We start from the raw sequence: 18,681 nt of genomic DNA, 5'->3' as shown, positions 1-18,681 counted from the left end.
TTTTTTAACTTAATGTATTCGGGTGTGTTGATGTGTGGGTATGTGCATGTCGGTGTGTGGGGAGGCCAGAAGAGACTAGATAGCGTGTCGGCCTGATCCTGTGGAGCAGGCAGACACGACCCATTCGATGTGGGTCCCCTGTGAGAGCAGCAAGCACTAACTGCACAGCTAGCTCTTCCATCAGCTTTATAAGTCACTGCAAAATATTTTTGTTAGTTAAAATAATAGTGATTTTTTTTTAGTTCTTTCTAAATGAGTTAAGCATTGTTTACATATTTAGTTAAAATTTTCTTAAAACTTGAAGTAGAGGATGGAAGTTTTAGTTCAGCTTAAGAAAGAACCCCCATCTCTCTGCACGTCTGTGCGAGTGTGAGTGGAAGGTTGTAGGGTGGACGAGGAGAGTCTGGGACATGTGTCCAGGAAAGGAAACGCCTGCACCTAAACTGTGAGGTCTGCTCTAAGTGGTCGTTGGTTTCAAAACATGAGAAACCATAAAATCTTAAAATACATGTGTGTAGATACATAAACACATGTATTTGGTGTTTTTTAACTTAGGCACAAACATGCTTATCTCTTTTTGTTTTGTTTTACTTTATGTTGCATTTATCTCTGAGCCATAATGTTGTTTCTCTAGTTCTTCTGGGATGTTTTCTTCTGTATACCTCCTTGTTTGACTTAGGGACAGTTTGTTTTATTTAGGATCGTGTCAGTGTGGTGGAGCTTGTGTGGATTAATTGAACCATGAGCTCTGTAAGTTAGACAGCGCATCCCAGGTGTTCTGTTCACCTGCATATGTTTGCTGAGTGTTCTCTCTGCAGCTTTAAGCATGTGCAACAAAACTTCTACACTTTAGGCTACAACCCAGGTTCAACCCTGTTGTTAGGCCTGGCCATACGAAATGGTATCATTGATATCTGCCAAAAATGCCACATATTGATTGCTTCTTTAAAGTGGCATCTTCCTGATATGTGGAGGCTTTCCCCACTTGCATATTCCTGCTGGCCTAGGCAGTCTCAAGTGTGTTCTTAAAGTGAACACAAGAATTCGAGTTTTCAGATTTACATGACTTACAGGGTTTTATGGATAAGAAAACAGTGAACCATTTTCTTTTTTTTTTTTTTTTCTTTTTGGTTTTGAGACAGGGTTTCTCTGTGTAGCCCTGGCTGTCCTGGAACTCACTCTGTAGACCAGGCTGGCCTCGAACTCAGAAATCCGCCTGCCTCTGCCTACCAAGTGCTGGGATTAAAGGCGTGTGCCACCACGCCCGGCATGAACCATTTTCAAGTTGGCCTCTCACTGCTTATAGAAAGAGCTCTGTGCTAATATTTTTGATGTCACACTCAGATTGTTTCTTTTGTGTATAAATAGTGGTTAGGGTTTCCAGGGGGCTTTTGTGCAAATATATTTCTTAAAGTTGGATGAAAATGGGATTCAATATTAGATCCAGAATTTTATATTTTATTTACTTGTTACTTTCTCTAATCTGCTTTAGTCTAGGCTATTTCCACGACTTAACTTTTTTTTTGTTTATTATAAATTACATATGTGTTAAATTTCACCTTTGAATGTGCCTAAAACATCTTTTTGAAAAATTTTTTCCCATAGAAACTGGATCAGGATCTTAATGAAGTCAAAGCTCGAGTTGAAGAACTGGACAGAAAATATTATGAAGTAAAAAATAAGAAAGATGAACTACAAAGTGAAAGAAAGTGAGTAGACTAAGATATGCTGTAATGTTGACATAGCCTGTGTTTGACTTTGGTATGTAACTCTTAAATACTGTCCACGCCTCACTCTTACTCACTAGTTACTTGTGGAGAGAGGAGAATGCAGAGCAACAAGCACTTGCTGCTAAAAGAGAAGACCTGGAGAAGAAGCAGCAACTTCTTAGAGCCGCAACAGGGAAGGTAAGCGGGTCTTGTTGGGTCATCTACCAGTCACTACAGTAACTCCAGTCCGTGTGTCCCCAGGACAAGATGGCTGAGCCAGGTCACTCACAAGTATGGTGTGGTTGGGCTATGTTGGCAGTTTTTCTTTGTCTTACTTGCTTTATACTTTCCTACTTTGCTTTGTTTGTTGAGAGGTCTACTCACATAGCTCTACTGACCTCAGGCTCGTTCGTGCTCCTGCTCTGCTCACTGAGTGCTGGAAGCACAGGTGTGTGCCATCAGACCTGGTTCATTACCTGTAGCAGTGAAAGCCATTTTGGTTGTTAAAGAGCCCATTTTAAACTCTAGCATCATAGAACAGAACCCACAGTTATGCAAAATGTAGTTACCATGTTTCAAGTGGATGGTATGCTAGACAGTATTTAATTTTTAGTACTATGTCTAATTGAATGGCTTAGTAGGCTCATTTTTTGACAGCAAGAGTGTTGCTAGTGGTGCTAATATTTTTCATTGATTACTTTCCAGGCCATTTTAAATGGAATAGATAGCATTAACAAAGTGCTGGAACATTTTCGGCGAAAAGGTATAAACCAACATGTTCAAAATGGCTACCATGGCATTGTGATGAATAACTTTGAGTGTGAACCAGCTTTCTATACTTGTGTGGAAGTCACTGCTGGTAACAGGTACGGTTTGGGTTTTTGGGTTTTTTTGGGGGTAGGGGTTGTGTTTTGTTTGTTTGTTTTTTTGGTTGGGTTTTGTTTTGCCTGACATTTACATGGGTTTTGTTGTTTTTCTTTTAAAGATAAAGAAGAAATGAGAATAATCTAAAAACAATTTTGTAATTTTGTACAATATGTCTTCCATTATCCTCTTTTTCTTGGTTCTATATTTAACTTTCTAGTAAAGAAGTAGGTGCTAGATACTTGTTTCACATTTCAGAAACTAGAACTTTACCCTTTGGGAATTTCCATTTCATTGGAAGTTTTTTCTTCAGATAAATTGATTGGATTGCATAGAAAAATGTGAATTGTGTGGTCCTTAAATGTCTGTGGCACCTTACAGCCTGGCAGTAAAGATGTGTCTTATTCTGTTTATGCAGGTTATTTTATCACATAGTTGATTCAGATGAAGTCAGCACAAAAATTTTAATGGAGTTCAATAAAATGAATCTTCCTGGAGAGGTGACTTTCCTGCCTCTTAACAAGTTAGATGTGAGAGATACTGCCTATCCTGAAACCAATGTAAGTCACAGTTAAAGTCTCCCTAAGTTGTTTTTATTGTGACATCTGCTTAATATGTGCTGGTGCTTAGGTATATTGGGATTCTGTGGTCTGTAAGGTAAACACGCATTGCATGGAGTATACTTAGTGTTGGGCTGAGTGTGAAGAGGTCACAGCCAAGACATGGAACAAAACATTGTATATATGTTCACCTTCAGAGTGACAGCAGGCTTAGGGATTTGGGAAGAATCCTGTCACATAAAAGGAGTATGTTGAGGCTTTCTGGATATGCTTTTAAAATAGTCTAAGAAATGTCTATTCTTGTTATATTTTTATATGTCCTGTAAGGGCTTGCCAGCTGTTGTAATGTTGTTTTGAGGTATTTGATTTCAGCATGTTGTTGTAGCAAACTGTCTTGCTCTAGGATTAAGGCTGAACCTGTATAGAATAATTGGTAATTTAAGGAGAATATTGAGAATCTTTCCTGCTTTCAAATCTACTAATTTTACTTTGAAATTCTGGGGAATAAAATTGAGGCTCACAGATATGAGGTCATATGAGTGAGACAAGACACAAAAGAAAGCTGGGGGGATGACTCTCCGTGAAGGCATGCGCTGCCATTCTCACCACCCAGGGTCAGTCAATCCCTGGAGTCCACCTGCTAGAAGAAAGCTGTGGGGATGACTCTCAGTGAAGGCATGCGCTGCCATTCTGACCACCCAGGGTCAGTCCCTGGAGTCCACCTGGTAGAAGAAAGCTGGGGGATGACTCTCGGTGACGGCATGCGCTGCCATTCTGACCACCCAGGGTCAGTCCCTGGAGTCCACCTGGTAGAAGGAGAGAACTGAGCCTTTCAAATTGTCCTCTGTCCTCTGCATGCATACTGTGGCCATGTCCAAACATGTTCTTACACATGCAGTACAGGCGTATACACACACACACACACACACACACTCTGTAAAGAGAGCTTCAGGTCGATATATGTGGCTCATTGGAGAACACTTTTGCAATGCGTATGGTGCTCTGTCCATCCTTAGCACGACAGACAGAAGAATGGATGCAATGTGGTTCTGCTGCACAGTAAAAAGTGACTTACTGAAATTATAGGCCAGAGAGTTAGAAGATAGAGCAGTCTGAGTAGTGAGCACCTTCAGAGGATAACCACAGAGGTAGCTTCAGTGTGGCTACAAATGGCTTCTGGACTGTAGTGTATTCCTTGTGCTGTGTGGTGGCTATCTCTAATTATTAAAAAGTCCTGAGTTTAGGGAATTAAAAATGGTGTGTGTGTGTGCTTATGTGCAAGTAGGGGCCAGAGAGTGTCCTCCTCTACCCTCCTCAGCATAATTTTTGAGGCAGGGTCATTTCACTAACCCTGCACCTCACTAAGTGGCTGGATGAACTTGTCCCGTGCGCTCCAGGGATCCCCCTATCTGCAGCCTCCCCAGCAGCCTGTCTGCAGTGCTGGGGTTACAGCTGTGTGCTGCCATGGGTACTGGCTCTGCATTCTGATCCTCATGCTTGCACAGGAAAATAAATACTATCTGAAAAAGTGCTTTTCTGAATATCTAATTTAGATGCCTGCCATATCCAGTTAGAACACTGAGGGAAAACTAGTTCTGTACCTTTACCCTTTGTGTTACATAAACCTCCTCATTTTTATATATTACTTCATTTACTTTTTATAGCTTTATAAGGAAGGACTGTTGTTACGTCTTGAACACATAGTAGGTCTTAACTAGATAAGTTAAGCAAGTCCTCCAAAGAAAACATCTAGAGGCAGAACCAGGAGTTAAGCTTTCATGGTCAGCTCAGTTGTTCTTCAAGCAGGGCAGTGGTGGCACACACCTTTAATCCTAGAACTTAGGAGGCAGAGGCAGGCGGATTTCTGAGTTCAAGGCCAGCCTGGTCTACAGAGTGAGTTCCAGGACAGCCAGGGCTACACAGAGAAACCCTGTCTCCAAAAACCAAAAAAAAGAAAAAAAAAAGAAAAAGAAAAAGAAAAAGAGTTGTTCTTCCCAGTAAGGAGCTGTTCACCCTTTGGTTGCAGAGGCAGACTTTCCATTGTAGTTCAGTAGAATGATTTTTCTAACTAACGCTCTCTGTATAAAGGCCACTTGTGTTTTTCATTTCATAAAGACATAGATGATAGTAAAAATTGTGCAGACAGTTTTTAATCAACTATGTGACAGTATTTTTCCTAACAAAATATTTGTTGCAGGATGCTATTCCTATGATCAGTAAGCTGAGGTACAATCCCAGATTTGACAAAGCTTTCAAACATGTCTTTGGAAAGACACTGATCTGTCGGAGCATGGAAGTTTCGACTCAGCTGGCCCGGGCCTTCACTATGGACTGTATTACTTTGGAAGGTTTGTAATAGTAATTAGCTTTAAGCACATGCTAATAAAACATTTAACATGGGATATGTAATCTGTCACCTGGGCTATACATATTTGGTGTGTACATTGTAGGTTTTAGAAGAGTTAACTTGTAAGTGTACGCATTTGGTCTCTGGCACAGTGTGCTCCTCTGGCTGTTGAACAATAAAGCCCATGGACCTTTTCTCACAAATGAGAATGTGTTAAGTATAATGCCTTGGGTCACTGAAAGACCAGTTTAGTGGATAATTACCAAAATAATTTTAATATTCTTTAAAATAATAGTTAAAAATGGATATAATAACCTTTTTTTTTTTTTTTTTTTTGAAACAGAATTTCAACTGTATAGCTATGGCTAGCCTGGAACTCATATGTAGACTAGGATGGCTTTAGACTCAGAGATCTGTTCGCCTCTGTCTCCCAAGTGCTAGAATTAAAAGCATGCATCATCACACCCAGCTAACTACCAAAATTTCAAAAATTTGAAGCTTCGTTAAATAATATTTTGAGATAACTTTTCTTTATAAAGAAGTCATAAGTTCTAGTAATGTTACATTTCCTTCCAAGAATGATAGCATGAACTTTTCCCCACTCAAATATAGTTGCATTTATCTGTGTAACTCATGATCAGAATTTTTAATAATGTAGTTCCGTGTATTACTCATTTTTGTTTAATTTCTCAAAGTAGCATACCCACATTGTCATCTGAATGAAAATAGCTTTGTGTTTTGTTTTGTTTTATTTTGTTTTTGTTGTTGTTTTAGTATAGAATAAAGTTTATTCAGGGTATAGGGAGGGGAGTTAAGGGGCTAATAGAGACAGAGAAAGGCAGAGAAAGAGTGAAAGAGTAGAGGAATAGAGGCCGGCCATGAGCACCTGGAGAGAAAGGGGGAGGGGAAGGGAGCAGAAGCCAAGAGGAGAGCCAGAGAGCAGGAGTGAAATGAGCTTTAAACATTACAGCAGTTCATCTCTAGAACTTTGCAGTGTCTCTTAACAAAGGCATTCCCAGTACATTGTTACACCTAAATATTTGAACATTACTAAATGACAGTGCCTCCTGCCTCCCTTCCTTTTTGGCACTTGTGGGTAGAAGACAGGAAATGGGACACAGGGTCTCACTACGTACTCTGGCTATCCTGGAACTTAACTAATATAGACCAGAGCATCTCAGAGCTCACAGATTCTTACCTCTGCCACCCAGATGCTGCCATTAAAGGCGTGCGCCACCACACTCAGCTCCCCCCTGTCACCTCCCTGGCAAGTGACTCTGAGAAAATATTCAGTCTTGGGATTTGTCATATTTATTCCAGTCAGCATTCTTGGTCTGACTACTGTATGAGTGATGTATGTTTCTTAGACTGTATCCTCCTACTCGTTGTGCTAAAGTTTAGCATGTCTCTCAGGTAAAGGTACTTTACTTGTAGCCAAAGTAATGTGAGGTTACTCTGAACTTGTCTTGGTGGTACACACCTTTATCCCAACATTTAGGAGGCTGGGGCATGTAGATCTCCACTTTCAGGGCAGCCTGGACTACATCGCTAGCTCCAGGACAGCCAAGACTGTTGCTCAAAAATAAATACATAGAAAAGTCTACATGCATACATACCTGTCAGTTGCTTAAGAATGCTTTGTTGATAAACATCCTTGTTTCTTCTAATAGCCGGGTTTCAGAACAGTGGTCCTTCTCTCATTTATTCTGCTTGCACTTTGACAGAGAGCCCTCCTCTCAGATTTGTGTTAGTGGATTTTTACTTTAAATTCACTGTGATTCCACATTTTCTCAAATTGTTGATGTTCAGATCTTCCCAAATTAAAGACTACCAATTTTACATTGAGAAGTACGATATTTTGGGGGTTGAAAGGTGGTGGTGGTGCACACTTTTAAATCCCATCATTTGGGAGGCAGAAACAGGCGGATCTCAGAGTATGAGGACAGCCAGGGCTACACAGAGAAGTCCTGTCTTGGAAAAAACAAACAAAAAAAGAAAAGTAGGATATTTAGGAATAAGTAGAATTCTTGATTTTCCCTCTTAAGTCTCCTGTTGTTAAAGCCCTCAGGTTAATAATATTTCATTATAAGTTACTCATTGAATGGAGGCTGGTAAAGAGAACGGCTCCTTCCTTTTTGTCTGTAGGTGATCAAGTCAGCCATCGAGGTGCTCTGACTGGAGGCTATTACGACACAAGAAAGTCTCGGCTTGAGTTACAGAAAGACGTTAGAAAGGCAGAGGAAGAGCTGGGTGAGCTCGAGGCAAAGCTCAATGAAAACCTACGCAGGAACATTGAAAATATCCTTCTGTTTGAGCGTGACGGGACTGCAGAGAAAGACAGCATTGATGGCATGTGCTGTCTGTACATTACATGCTTTCTTTCATGAATAGTGGAGGGGAATGTTGCACATTTCACTTTGCTTTTTATTTAAGCACAAGAGCTTGTTTAACTTCTGAAGACTAAGAAAAGATTTTAAAAAGATAATTCTGATGTTTGTTTCACTGTTAAGTAGACAGTACTAGTGCATGCTTTGAAGACATAGAATTTGAGAAGCAACAGAATTCAAGGTTGTCAGACCACAGGGGAAATGGAAGGGGAGACCTGGCTGATGGTTTAAGGAGCAGCACCAGTAATGCTATTGTTAAATAGATTTCAGATCTACTTAGTGGATGGAAGCACTGGAAAACATCATTTAGGGTTTACTCTCTTGGCAAAAGTTGGGGTGGATTTGTTAGTGGAGGTAATGACCACAGCTTTCCGATTATGAGTATCTGCAGGTCTTCCAAGTGAGTGTAGTGCTACGTGGAAGGTGGCAGGTTCAGCTCCAACAGAGCTCTTACACATACGCAATTCTTAAAACCACCATGCTGCTTTTGGTGTGATGTCCTATGTGTAGTACGGAGAAAGACAAATGCCTTAGCTGTGCCCTGCAAGGATCTGTGTAGTACTTTGAGAACTGCTTAAATGTGGCAAGATGTTAGGGCAGGATGTGAGGAAGTTTTAAGAAAAGGAATGCTTGTGTGCTGGCTCAGTGGGTCAGATGGTTGCAGCACAAGCCTGAAGACCTGAGTTCGGATTTCCCAGCACTGGTGTGAAAGGCTGGGTGTGCTGAAAGGATGGGCACAGGTGGAGACTAGGAGTTTGCTGCTAGTGAGCTTAACCCTCTGGTGCTTTCCAAACTCATGAAGAAAGAAACGTGGAGAAGAGTAAAAAAAAACAACAAATGTTAACCCCTGCCCTTCACCCACACTTGTCCATGTCCACCACCTCCGTGCACACAGATGCATGAGAGAGGATGTTGACAGCTTCCAGCTATCTGTATATTTGACTGACTGTTTAGGTTCATTATTTCACATTAGGCAAGGCTGTTCTTCATACCTGAGTCACCAAAGCAGTGCCTTCTGCATATTTAGTTTTTTAATAAAAATGAATTTAAGTATATATGTGTATATGTTTGTGTGTATATATATAATATATATATCATATGTATATATAATATATACACACACATGCTATTACTTGATTTTGCTTAACATTTTTTAATAATTTCTATGTTGTTTTGTTCAACTGTAAGTTAAATAAGTATGCATATTTTAGAGTAAAATGTGTGGCAAAATGCTTCAAATTTCTCTTATGATTGAACATTTTTAGTGGTAGTATTTAGTTCAACATTGGCGTAGTCCCGTAAGTCTGGGGGAATAGAGGAGAGGATTCATGATGGTGTATTTGTAAGAAATGAAGAAAATGTAGAATATATTTACAACCTTAAGAGAATTTCCCTTAGCCTTGTATATGGATTAATAATGAAATTGACCAGTTGATGAACCAAATGCAGCAGATAGAGACCCAACAAAGAAAATTTAAAGCATCCAGAGATAGCATATTATCAGAGATGAAGATGCTAAAAGAGAAGAGACAGCAATCAGAAAAGACCTTCATGCCAAAGGTCCGTAAGTGTGCTTCATTATAGTTTTGCTTTAATGTACACTTGGGGTGGATCATAGGTTATACATGTATCATTGACTTCTGGCTTTATATATCAGTAGTAAAAGACAAGAAAGATGTTTTCTTATTCAAAAACAATCTGCCAATTTTTGCTTTTACAATATACCTGAATAGTTGTAATATTTGTCCCTTCTCTCAGTTTTGGATTATAAATACCTACACAGCTCTATCGATTGAACTGGAGGGGCTTGGTGGTAGAGCTTTGCCCAGCATCCTTTCCTGAGGTCCTGGGTCCAACTCCCTGGCACCAAAAAGAAAAAAATTTAGTTAGTACACTTTCCATTTTTATCGCAATAAACCTATCATAACTTATAACTATCATAAGCACAAAATACAGTTTATAAATCTAACAGCGCATCAACGTCGTTGTGCTTAAATAATTGAGTTGATGTAGTTGTTTAGCTCACTTAATATATATAATAATATATATATATAATTATATATATATATATATAGTTTTCAGTGTCTTACTATGAGATGTAACAGTAACTAATATTAATAATTGATAATCTCATGTAGCAACGTAGCTTACAAAGCTTGGAGGCAAGTCTGCATGCTATGGAGTCCACCAGAGAATCACTGAAAGCAGAGCTGGGAACGGATTTGCTTTCTCAACTCAGTCTGGAAGATCAGAAAAGAGTCGACGCTCTGAATGATGAAATCCGTCAACTGCAGCAGGCAAGTACACCTAGCAGTGAGGAAAACCTGCTGAAGACTTGGCTATTGTTAGATGCACAGGAAGACCCTATCTCAAAAAGTATATATTTGAAAGAGAATAATGGGGCTGGAGAGATGGCTCAGCCAGTAAGAGCACTGACTGCTCTTCCAAAAGTCCTGAGTTCAATTCCCAGCAACCACATGATGGCTCACAGTCATCTATAATGGGATCTGACACCCTTTTCCGGAGTGTCCGAAGACAGCTACAGTGTACTTATCTATAATAATAAATAAATCTTTTTTAAAACAGAGAGAATAATGTTAAGATGATAATGTTAAATATATTAAGAAAATAGGAAAACCAGACATGCAGCTTGAATACCCATGAGAGTAAATAAGGTTTTTGATACATTTGTCTAAGCTGTTCTGGCTATCTTAGGATTATACATGAAGTCTTCATTTTCTTTGTCTTACTCAGTGCATGTTGAGGGTTAGTAAGAGCAGTGGTCACTTTTGATAAAATACCAACAGGAGCAGCTTTAGGGAGAGTGGGTTCCTTTTGGCTCACAGCATAGTACTGGTGTCAGTACTGGGATACTCAGTGCCAACAGGAACTTAAGGCAGATAGATGGTCACCGCATCTGAAGCAGAGGGGAAGTGAATGCCTGTATTGAGCTTGCTTACTTTTACGCAGTTCAGATCCCCAGCCCATGGAATGGTGCCTCTTACATTCAGAGTAGGCCCTCCCACCTCAAAGAACCTTAGAGAAAATCCCTGTCTTGAAGGCCTGTTCAGAGACTTGTCTCCTGTTTGGTGTAGAGCTTGTCAGGTAGACGGTGTTAGTCTGTTAGCTCTCTTTATATGCACTTACATGAATATGCGTGCACACACATAATGCTGATACAACCTCCTTTGTGTATGATATTTTCATTTAATGTTTTAATAACATTTGGTTTTATTTTTTCCTGTAAATGTCTCCACATGTAGCCTAGTCTGTCCCACTCATGTCTGTGTGGTGTGTGTGTGTGTGTGTGGTGTGGTGTGTGTGTGTGTGTGTGTGTGGTGTGTTGTACATGTGCATTCACACATGTGGAGGTCAGAAGACAACCCCTGGGAATGGAACTCCGGCCTTGGCAGCACACACCTTTATCCACTGAATGCAAACCATCAAAACTGAGTCCAAAAACTAAAAACAGGAAAAGAATGTTGCTTTTGATAGCCCCATGCCTTTTATCCTTATTTAATATGTATAAGTGTTTTGCCTGCGTATGTATATGTATGTACACTACTTAAAAACCTGGTGCCCTAGGAGGCCAGGAGCGGATGTCAGGTCCCCTGGACCTGGAGATAGATAGAGATGGGTTGTGAGCCGCTGTATTGGTGTTCTTAACTCCTGGGCCAGCTCTTCAGTCTCCTTGGTAATATGTCTTTAAAGAGAGAGAGAGAGAGAGAGAGAGAGAGAGAGAGAGAGAGAGAGAGAGAGAGAGGAGACTAGAACAGACACAACTTGAAAATTACTTTTTAGTTTCTTGGCTAGATATGGAGATCATAGAACAGCTTGTGAGAATTGGTTCTCTCCTTGCACCCGATGGTTGAATAAGTCCCATTTTAGGACTGGAGAGATGGCTCAGCCTGTTCTTCCAGAGGTCCCTAGTTCAATTCCCTGCAACCACATGGTGACTCACAACCATCTATAGTGGGATCTGATGCCCTCTTCTAGCACACAGGTGTACATGCAGATAGAACGCTTAAATGCATAAATAAATAAATTTCAAAAAGGAAAAAACAAGAACAGCTCCTGTTTGAGCTCATTTGAGTGCAGCCAATGGGACAGCACATTGGCACTCCCTCATCCTTCTTCCTTAAATGTTACTTTATTATTGCTTGTGTGTTTGTGTGTGTTGGGTGGGCTGCATGTGTATGTTGCAGTGCATATGTGGGGGGAGGGTAGCCTTGTATGAGGGGTTGACTCTGTTTCTACCTTCCTGTGTTCCAGGATTAAGCTCAAGTCACCCCACAGTGTGGCAGGTGCCTTTACCGACTGCTGAGCCATCTCTGGCCCTTAACAGATTTCTTGACACATTTTAACACTTTCTAATTTTTTCTTCTACTATTCTAGGAAAACAGACAGCTGCTAAATGAAAGAATTAAACTAGAAGGTATTATTACTCGAGTAGAGACTTACTTGAATGAGAATCTCAGGAAACGCTTGGACCAAGTAGAACAGGTATATTGTTTTCCAAGAGCTCTGGGCTAATCATAAGTGATAGGAAGAAGGTCAGGCCAGAGGACATGCTGAGTATGCTCCTTAGGTTGTAGTGCTAGCACTGCCACCTAGTGTGTGACCTGCGCAAGTATTTCATATTTCTGTTGTGATTTCCTGTAGTGTAAAATAAGTGTAATAGCATTGACTTTGTATGGTTACAATCATGAAAAGTTCTAGATGCTCACATGATTAGTGTTAGTTTATCTCAGTAGTTAGGCACTCAGATTTCCTAGTAATTAGATTATTAAGTTTTTCTGCTTTAATGGCTTCTGCCAAATACATACACATATATGTACATGAGGACAGGCACACGACGTTTGCTTCCTTGAATGTTCATTTAAATAACCAGTTATAACAGGTTTAATATACGTATATTTTAGTGTATATATAACTCATAATTCATACTTTGAGATTTAATCTCATTAAATTTTATTTTTTGGTATTGCAGGAACTTAATGAACTGAGAGAGACAGAAGGTGGTACTGTTCTTACTGCCACAACATCAGAACTTGAAGCTATTAATAAAAGAGTAAAAGATACTATGGCAAGATCAGAAGGTAAATGCTTAGTTTAAATTTTTTCCAGGGGCCTGGAAAGTTGACTCAGTGTTTAAGAGCACTGGCTGCCCTTCCAAAGGACCTGGGTTCAATTCCCAGCACCCACATGGCAGCTCACAACTGTCTGTAACTCCAATTCCAGGGCATCTGGCACCATCATACACACATACAAGCAGGCATAACACCAATGTACATAATATAAAAATAAATCATTAAACATTTTTTTCAGTATTTTATTGAATTTAGTTTGTTTTGCAAAATTGTTTACTACAAAATGAAATACAAAACTCACTTTTTTATTAAAATATTTTTGGCAGTTTCATGAGATTAGTAAATGTTCTATATTTTATTTATTAGGGCAGGAGGTGAGAATTTTTGTTTGTTTGTTTATTTTGTTCTTCAAGACAGGGTTTCTCTGCGTAGCCCTGGCTGTCCTGGAACTCACTCGGTAGACCAGGCTGGCCTCGAACTCAGAAATCCGCCTGCCTCTGCCTCCCAAGTGCTGGGATTACAGGCGTGCGCCACCACTGCCCGGCCTGGAGGTGAAATTTTAAGGAGGGAACTAGAGAGAAGTTGGGGTTAGTGGGTGGGCATGGCAGTTCTTTCCTTCCTTCATGCTGGTGTGTGTGGGGCATTGAACTCTATCCAGGTGGTCATCTGGAGAGTCTGGTTACTTATTTACCTTTGTTTTGTTTTTGCAACAAATTAACTGAAGCCCTAGCTGGTGTAGATCAGGCTGACCTTGAACTCTCAGAGTCTGCCTGTCTTTGCCTTCCCAATGTTGGGATTAAGTTGTGTGCCCCCATGTCCATGCAGTTATATATGCTGTGAACAGAAGATGTAATACCCTTTCCTGTGTTCCATCATGGTGCACGTGAATGTCCCAGCTGACGCTCTCAGGATCATTACTACTGATGAAAGGCTACTGCTAGGTCCTTACCAGGCCATGCACCAGCGGCACTGACAGTTCCTAACTGATGATTAGTAAGCATGGTCTGAAAAGAAAGAGTGTCATTACCTCTTTAATGTATATAAATGTATGTATGTATACATTATGCATAATACAGTATAGATATGCAAATGATTCTACAAGTTTTCCTATATTAGTGCTCAGGTGAAAACTGTTTGGAATTAGGTGATTTGTCAGCTTCACAGTAAAATTTAAACACCACGAAAACTTAAAACTTACGTAAGAAAATCTGACCATTAAAGTCTACTCAGATAAGATTCTGATTATGAAGTGGGTCTTAAAGCCCTTCATTTTGTTGCCCCTCCCCCCCTTAGATTTGGACAATTCCATTGACAAAACAGAAGCTGGGATTAAAGAGCTCCAGAAAAGTATGGAGCGCTGGAAAAATATGGAGAAAGAACACATGGATGCCATAAATCATGATACTAAAGAACTGGAGAAGATGACCAACCGGCAAGGCATGCTGTTGAAGAAGAAGGAAGAGTGTATGAAGAAAATCCGGGAGCTGGGATCCCTCCCCCAGGAAGCATTTGAGAAGTACCAGACACTGAGCCTTAAGCAGGTAAGTCTAACTGCACTTTAAGTTTATAGTAACCTTGTAAGATTCCCTGTGGCCTGTGAGTGTGTTAATTTATTTATTTCTCTTTTAGTTGTTTCGAAAACTGGAGCAATGCAACACAGAGTTAAAGAAGTACAGCCACGTGAACAAAAAGGCTCTAGATCAGTTTGTGAATTTCTCTGAGCAGAAAGAAAAGCTGATAAAGCGGCAAGAGGAATTGGATAGAGGCTACAAATCAATCATGGAATTGATGAATGTGCTCGAACTTAGAAAATATGAAGCTATTCAGTTAACTTTCAAACAGGTGTGTTCTGTTGATAATGAACCTAGTGTGGAGGTGGATCTAATGTGCGTGGACTAATCCAGCTCACAGCTGCTCACGGAGTTGTGCAGCTCTGGAAAGAGTTGTGTTTGGCAAAGAGTTAAAAATACCTCTACTTGCTTTTAAATACTTGTTTCAAGTATAGAAATATGCCTAAGCAACATTTGAATTTTCTTTAAGGTATCTAAGAACTTCAGTGAAGTTTTCCAGAAGTTGGTACCTGGTGGCAAAGCGACTTTGGTGATGAAGAAAGGAGATGTGGAGGGCAGCCAGTCTCAGGACGAAGGAGAAGGGAGTGGCGAGAGTGAGCGGGGCTCTGGGTCACAGAGCAGTGTCCCATCAGTTGACCAGTTCACAGGAGTTGGCATCAGGGTAAAAATCCCTTTATATTTTTCTTACAGCATTACCGTAGTAGAAGTCATATTTTACCTGAACTGCTCGTGTGCCACTTAATTTTATTGGGTGATGGCACAGTCTCTTTGGGGTAGTAACACTGTCTGTGTTTTCTTAGGTGTCGTTTACAGGGAAGCAAGGGGAGATGAGAGAGATGCAGCAGCTTTCAGGAGGACAGAAATCTCTGGTAGCCCTTGCTCTCATCTTTGCCATTCAGAAATGTGACCCTGCTCCTTTTTACCTGTTTGACGAGATCGACCAAGCTTTGGATGCTCAGCACAGAAAAGCCGTGTCAGGTACAGTTCTGATCTCTGTTCAGTGAGAACTTGCTGTGGGCTGGGGAGATGGGGAGTAAAGTGCCTGGGATCCTGGGAACTCAGGCCAGACAGTCTAACCAGAACCAGGAGCTTCAGGTTCCGTGAAGGGGAGGCCACCAAGACAGCTCAGTTGGTTCCTTGCCACAAGCCTGGGAAACCTTACTCCAATCCCTGTGTCCCACAGAGTGGAGGGAAACGAATTCCTAATTCCCACAAGTTGTTCTTTGACCCACACCCATGAACCCACAATTGTGATTAAAAATAATCAGGAGGACAGCAGTGTCAGCCTCTGGCTTAAATGCAGAACTGGCCGGCTGGGCATAGAGTGCTCACCCAGCTAGCACAGAACCATGGGCTTGATATGCGGTACTGCGTAAACCGGGCACGGTGGCACTTGTCCGTGCTCTTAGCACTTAGAAGGTGGAGTCCGTTCATGGCCAGTCTGGGATGCATTGAGCACTGTCTCAAGGAAAGCCTTAAAGACGATCATGGTAGCTTACCCCTAGTCATTTGTTGCCTGTGTATATTGAATAGTATTTTCTCTGAATAGTTCTTGTGGTTTGTTATTAGACTGTTTCAGAGTTTACTTTTGACAAATAGATGTAATTCTTCCACTTGAAAAATCCTTCAATTAAGTTTTTATACAAAGGCCTTAAAACTTGATCTGTCTGTCTTTTCAGTGTAAAGAGTAGTGCTTGCGGGATTGGAGATTGTGTAGCAGTTAAGATCATTGCTGCTATTGCAGAGGACCGGCCTGGATTTGATTTCACACCCATATGGTGTGTTCATGGTCATCCATGACTCCAAAGGGATCCAACACCCTCTTCTGACTCTGAGGGAGGGTACCGGGCACACACATGTATATGCAGAAACACACATATGACACACATATGACTCTGAGGGAGGGTACTGGGCACACACATGTATATGCAGAAACACACATATGACACACATATGACTCTGAGGGAGAGTACCGGACACACACATGTATATGCAGAAACACACATATGACTCTGAGGGAGGGTACCGGGCACACACGTATATGCAGAAACACACATATGACAAGATGTTCAGAAGGCAGTGCTTGTCATAAACCTGCTTTTTTACTTCTAGATGCTAAATCTGATCTTAGAAGTTGGGAGCTGTTGGAGGGAGCAACAGTACAGGGATGGCTGCCATTATTACTTGTGTGTATGAGAAATGTTTGGCTCTGACGTGTCTGTGCTAAAAGTCTTCTATTTCAGATTGGGTTTTTGTTTTTATTTTTCATTTTGGGACAGTGTTATGTAGGATGGCCTTGAACATCTGGTCCTCCTGCTTCCAGTGTTCCTTTCTAGTAAATAAAACTGTCTCCTTCTGTAGCTGTAACACACACTAGGGTTAAAGATTATATTCCTACAGTAGAAATTACAGGCTGCTTTGACAGATTTGAGTTGTAGTCAGAAATAAAAACAGTTCCTTTTTAAATTTTCAGGTGTGATAAAAGATTTACTAACTTAGTCTTTGTTTTCACAGATATGATTATGGAGCTAGCTGTACATGCCCAGTTTATTACTACTACTTTTAGGCCTGAATTGCTTGAGTCAGCTGACAAATTCTACGGTGTAAAGTTCAGAAATAAGGTAATTTTACTTTCTTTTAGGTTGATATTTACTTTTTTTTATAATTTTTATTTTATGTTATTTTACTGAAAAAAGACTTAGAAAGTCATTATTTAAATGATGTCTTCCTCAAAAATGAAAAGCTTTTAACTTTTTAACCATTTATGACCTTGATTTTCATTAAGAGAAAAAGATGTGGGTGGTGACTGCTTATCTAACGACCTTGATAAGGTCTTGATCCTCAGCAGCCTCAAAACAAGTTACTGTTGCCCAGGCTGCCCTGGGCTGGCAACCCTGCCCCTGCCTCCAGAGAGCTGGAATTACAGGGTTCACCATGCCAGGCTGTGGAGCGCTGATTACTCTTCCACAGTGAGCAGACAGGGCTGTAAAGACTCTCACAGTCGGTGCTTCAGAACCACTTGGCATGTAAATTTAGAAATGTCATTGGTGGCAGGCTGTGCATATTGGATACTACTCTGTGCAGTGCAGGTACTAACTGGTACTAACTGGTATGTTCTTTAAGATTTAACAGACTTTAACGTTTATTCTTCTTCAGGTTAGTCACATTGATGTGATCACAGCAGAGATGGCCAAAGATTTTGTAGAAGACGATACCACACATGGTTAACTGAAGGATAATGCTTGCTGTCTTGGAAGATGTGTATAATAATGTGGTCCATACCCAGAAACTGTAAATTTTAAAACTAAATATTTGGTTATTATTGAGTTTTTAGATTTAGAGTACACAGTCCTTTTATACTTGTCTTTGTATTTTATAAGCTCCCCTGTAATGTTACATTTCTACATATAGTTGAGGAATTTTATTTCCTACGCGGCTTTTTGTAAAGTGTCCTCCTATTTTAAATCTTTTGAGATATTCTAAATATTCTTCCCAATTATTTTATAGCTTGTATTAAATAATTGGTTTGTGACTAACTTAGTGTAAATGTGGCCTTGGTCTTTGTAATGGTTAGAAACATTAAATACATATTTTGCATAAGAAAGTGTTGCTTTCAGTTACCAGAGGCCAAAAAGTACAGCTCTGTATTCTGTTAATTACTCACTGGGTTTTCAATTCTGGCCATGGTTTATAATCTGTTTTGAATTTTCCAAAGTGTCACAGTGCTAAAGTCTTTCCTTAGGCTAGTCCAGTCAGTCTTAAGGAAGTGCCCTCCCAACCACCTTGCTTAAAATTTCCTCAGGTGGTGCAGAGTTTGAGGACTGCTAACAGCCCTGCTTATACTCAGTATGATCGTCCTTTGAACATTCTTTTCTGTGCTTACATCATACACACGGGTATGGGATCTCATGGGTCTGATTATAGATGTTTGTGAGCTGCCACAGGACCACTGGAAGAACAGCCGGTGCTCCTAACTGCTGAGCCATCTCCCCAGACCCCTTTCAACATTGTAAATTTAATATGACTCTCTTAACCAAAGCCATAGATATGGAAAATCAGTTTTACGTGGGATTCAGATGCTGATACCAAATGTGAGCCATGCGGTTTCCTTGTTGACTAAGTCAGGCAGTTCCAGGAGACACTTAATACATGC

At 40.4% G+C, this 18,681-nt stretch overlaps 1 protein-coding gene across 1 annotated transcript in view; it reads left to right on the top strand.

Moving 5' to 3' along the window:
- The window catches only part of Smc3 (structural maintenance of chromosomes 3), a 44,888-nt gene extending 27,016 nt beyond the window's left edge, over nt 1-17,872 (top strand). Inside the window, exons 14-29 of the mRNA XM_021152028.3 lie at nt 1,606-1,709; nt 1,808-1,907; nt 2,415-2,575; nt 2,992-3,133; nt 5,331-5,481; nt 7,626-7,778; nt 9,276-9,427; nt 10,006-10,164; nt 12,263-12,370; nt 12,858-12,966; nt 14,251-14,498; nt 14,587-14,799; nt 14,998-15,189; nt 15,329-15,506; nt 17,043-17,149; nt 17,685-17,872. Coding sequence (XP_021007687.1) covers nt 1,606-1,709; nt 1,808-1,907; nt 2,415-2,575; nt 2,992-3,133; nt 5,331-5,481; nt 7,626-7,778; nt 9,276-9,427; nt 10,006-10,164; nt 12,263-12,370; nt 12,858-12,966; nt 14,251-14,498; nt 14,587-14,799; nt 14,998-15,189; nt 15,329-15,506; nt 17,043-17,149; nt 17,685-17,756 — 2,349 coding nt within the window. The 3' untranslated portion in view covers nt 17,757-17,872. The remainder of the gene's footprint in view (nt 1-1,605; nt 1,710-1,807; nt 1,908-2,414; nt 2,576-2,991; nt 3,134-5,330; nt 5,482-7,625; nt 7,779-9,275; nt 9,428-10,005; nt 10,165-12,262; nt 12,371-12,857; nt 12,967-14,250; nt 14,499-14,586; nt 14,800-14,997; nt 15,190-15,328; nt 15,507-17,042; nt 17,150-17,684) is intronic.
- Nucleotides 17,873-18,681: the final 809 nt, after the last annotated feature.

The sequence above is a fragment of the Mus caroli genome, unplaced genomic scaffold (genome assembly GCF_978045245.1).
Source record: "Mus caroli unplaced genomic scaffold, Mus_caroli_1 scaffold_20, whole genome shotgun sequence".
Taxonomy (NCBI): domain Eukaryota; kingdom Metazoa; phylum Chordata; class Mammalia; order Rodentia; family Muridae; genus Mus; species Mus caroli.
Note: the sequence above shows the minus strand (reverse complement) of the source record. Positions and strands in the feature narration are given on the sequence as shown.